At 51.3% G+C, this 2,864-nt stretch overlaps 1 protein-coding gene across 1 annotated transcript in view; it reads left to right on the top strand.

Moving 5' to 3' along the window:
- Rasal1 (RAS protein activator like 1) overlaps positions 1 to 2,864 on the top strand; it is a 31,192-nt gene that overhangs the window by 5,306 nt on the left and 23,022 nt on the right. Inside the window, exons 3-4 of the mRNA XM_029533625.1 lie at positions 355 to 468; positions 621 to 682. Coding sequence (XP_029389485.1) covers positions 355 to 468; positions 621 to 682 — 176 coding nt within the window. The remainder of the gene's footprint in view (positions 1 to 354; positions 469 to 620; positions 683 to 2,864) is intronic.

A 2,864-nucleotide genomic window follows, 5' to 3' on the forward strand; every position in this document is an offset into this window, starting at 1 on the left:
AGAGAGAGAGAGAGAGAGAGAGAGAGAGAGAGAGAAAGAGAGAGAGAAAGAGAGAGAGAGAGAGAGCATGCACCATGCATGCATACACGCACATTTCGAGTCTCTGAAGCGGTGCTGCATTTCTCTACATCTCTGGTGCGTGCGTGTTGGGACTGCGTGTGCTTCTCTGTCGAGGCTTCGGGGGTCTGAGTGCATTTGCTCCATTCCTGGGATGGGGGCATGTGTAGACTCCAGGAGTGTGTGCGTGACCATGTCTGTCCTCCTGTGTGTGCCCATAGCTGTGTTTGTGGAGAGTTCCCCACACCACCCACCATATGAGGCCCATGCCCATGCCCCCCCCCCCCCGTCTTGCAGGACAGCAACCATCTGGAGGAGCCTGAGCCCCTTTTGGGGGGAGGAGTACACCATTCACCTCCCGTTGGACTTCCACCACCTGGCCTTCTACGTGCTGGATGAGGACACTGTTGGGTGTGTGATGGGTGGGCGGGGTGTGCATGAGGGTCCCAAGCCTGGATGCCAAGAGGAAGCGTGCTGCCTCTAGCCCCCTCAATCTGTGCCCATGGCTCCAGGGGATGGGGGGGGGCTGGCCTGACCTTCTCCTACCGCCACCCCGCCCACAGACATGACGACATCATCGGGAAGATCTCATTGAGCAAAGAGGCCATCACAGCCGACCCTCGAGGTGAGCAGGGCGTGGCCTGCAGAAGAGGGGGAACGGGCTGACCCACAGGGGCCTTGCAAGGATAGAGGGAGTAGGGGCGGGGATGGTGGGGGGACCTACTGCCTTCGATATGTGATTCGGTTCATCTATCGAGCAGCTAATTTGTCTTCATAGACCTGGGGTTCACAGAGCAGAAGTATGACACCCCTTCCTCTCTGGGACTCTGCTCCCCATCCTGTGTAGTCAGCAACTTCGGTTTGGTTGTTTTTTTTTTTTTTTTTTTTTTTTTTTTGCTTTTTTTTTTTTTTTTTTTTTTTTTTTTTTGGAAACAGAATCTTTCTAACAAGCCCTAGATAGCCTTTAATTTGTGATCCCCTGCTTCAGTTTCCCTCCTGCTGGTATTCCAGTGTAGAGCATCATTCCTGGCTGAGGCTAGCCTCCTCATGTTCTTTTTCTAGACACTATCTTTGCATGCTGGGGGTGAACCCCGAGACTAGCAAGCGCTTTGCCTCTAAGCCAGACCCCAGCTGGAATGCTATTTTTTAAAAAAACAGTAGCAGCACCCCCCCACCCAGAGCACTGTCAATGTATGCTGAGCCCTCCTCTGAGGTAGTGACCTTTATGACAATGGCCTAAAGGGTTCAGTGACTTGCTCACAGTCACAAAGGTTTTGTGACAACCAGGGCTACTTGGGACCAAGGTTGTTTGTGTTTAGGATTTGAGCTTACCAGGTGCGCGCGTGCGCGCGCGCGCGCGTGTGTGTGTGTGTGTGTGTGTGTGTGTGTGTGTACATGTGCCTGTGTGGGTGCATATGAGCATAGGTTTGTCTCAGCCCACATGGTATCTTGTGTGTCTCTCTGTATGTGTCTGTGTGTATATGAGTGTGTATGTGCATGAGTGTGTATGAGGTATCCTGTAATACATTGTGCATGTGTCTGTGTGTATGTCTGTGTGAGCGCATGTGAGCATGGATTTTTCTCAGCCCACGAGGCTGATGTGTGTATGAGTGTGTGCATGTGTGTGTGAGTGTGTATGTGTGTGCATGGGTGGGTGTGCCTGGGTGAGTGTGTGGGTGTGAGCATAGGTTTCCTCAGCCCACGCGGTACCCCGTTACACTTGGTTTTCCCGAGTTGCCTTTCTTACCTCATGGTGTATTTTTAAAAATTCGTTTAGTTTTATTTTATGTGTGAGTGTTTTGCGGGCTTGTCTATGAGCATCATGCATGCAGTGCCTGTAGAGGCCAGAAGAGGGCGTTGGATGCCCTGGAACTGGAGTTACAGATGGCCTTGAATACGGGTGTTGGGAACAGAACGCAGATCCTCTGGAAGACCAGCTGGTGGGAGCTGTCTCTCAGACAGGGTACCCCAGGATGGAGGCAATGCATGCAGTCCCGGTCTCAGCCTCTCCATGTTGAGATGACAAGCGTTCGCCTCTGTGCCTAGCAGCTACAGTGTACTTGTTAGGTCTTTACGTAATCGTGCTTGATGGATTTCTGCTTTCTGAAATCGCCGAGTTCCGCTGCTATGTCCCACTGTGGCTGGCTCCCCGGTGAAGCATCTGGGGTGTTGGCAATGCGTTCCCAGCTTAAGCAATTGCAGCGAGCAGCCGTCACTTCCTAACAATGTCACACATTCAGGTCTCTGTTAGTCAGAGAAATTCCTGAAAGTTATTGAAGTTTATTCTTTGTATCAAACGTACATTCTTGTATGTATTCTTTTTCCATTGCTTTTTGCTTTGGTTGTTTGATACAAAGTTTCTCTGTGTAGCCTGGCTATCCTGGAACTCACTCTGTAGACCAGGCTGGCCTCAAACTCAGAAATCCACCTGCCTCTGCCTACCTAATGTTGAGACTAAAGGTGTGCGCTACCAGCGCCCAGCGCTGTATGCATTCTTTTTAATACATCTCAGACCCCATGAGTTTTGAAGAGCCAAAAAGAATGAGGATGCCTCAGGAAAGGGCACCTGTGGGTGCTGGTGCAGGGCAACACTGTTCTTATTTTGATGGGGCAGAGGGATACCACATACACACTTTACTGCTGGGACCACCAGCAAGGAGGGTATATGCTGATAAGAGTGGCTTCCCAAGCCCGACAGTGGTGGTGTGTGCCTTTAATCCCAGCACTTGGGAGGCAGAGGCAGGTGGATTTCTGAGTTCGAGGTCAGCCTGGTCTACAGAGTGAATTCCAGGACAGCCAGGGCTACA

Source organism: Mus pahari, chromosome 23 (assembly GCF_900095145.1).
Source record: "Mus pahari chromosome 23, PAHARI_EIJ_v1.1, whole genome shotgun sequence".
Lineage (NCBI taxonomy): Eukaryota > Metazoa > Chordata > Mammalia > Rodentia > Muridae > Mus > Mus pahari.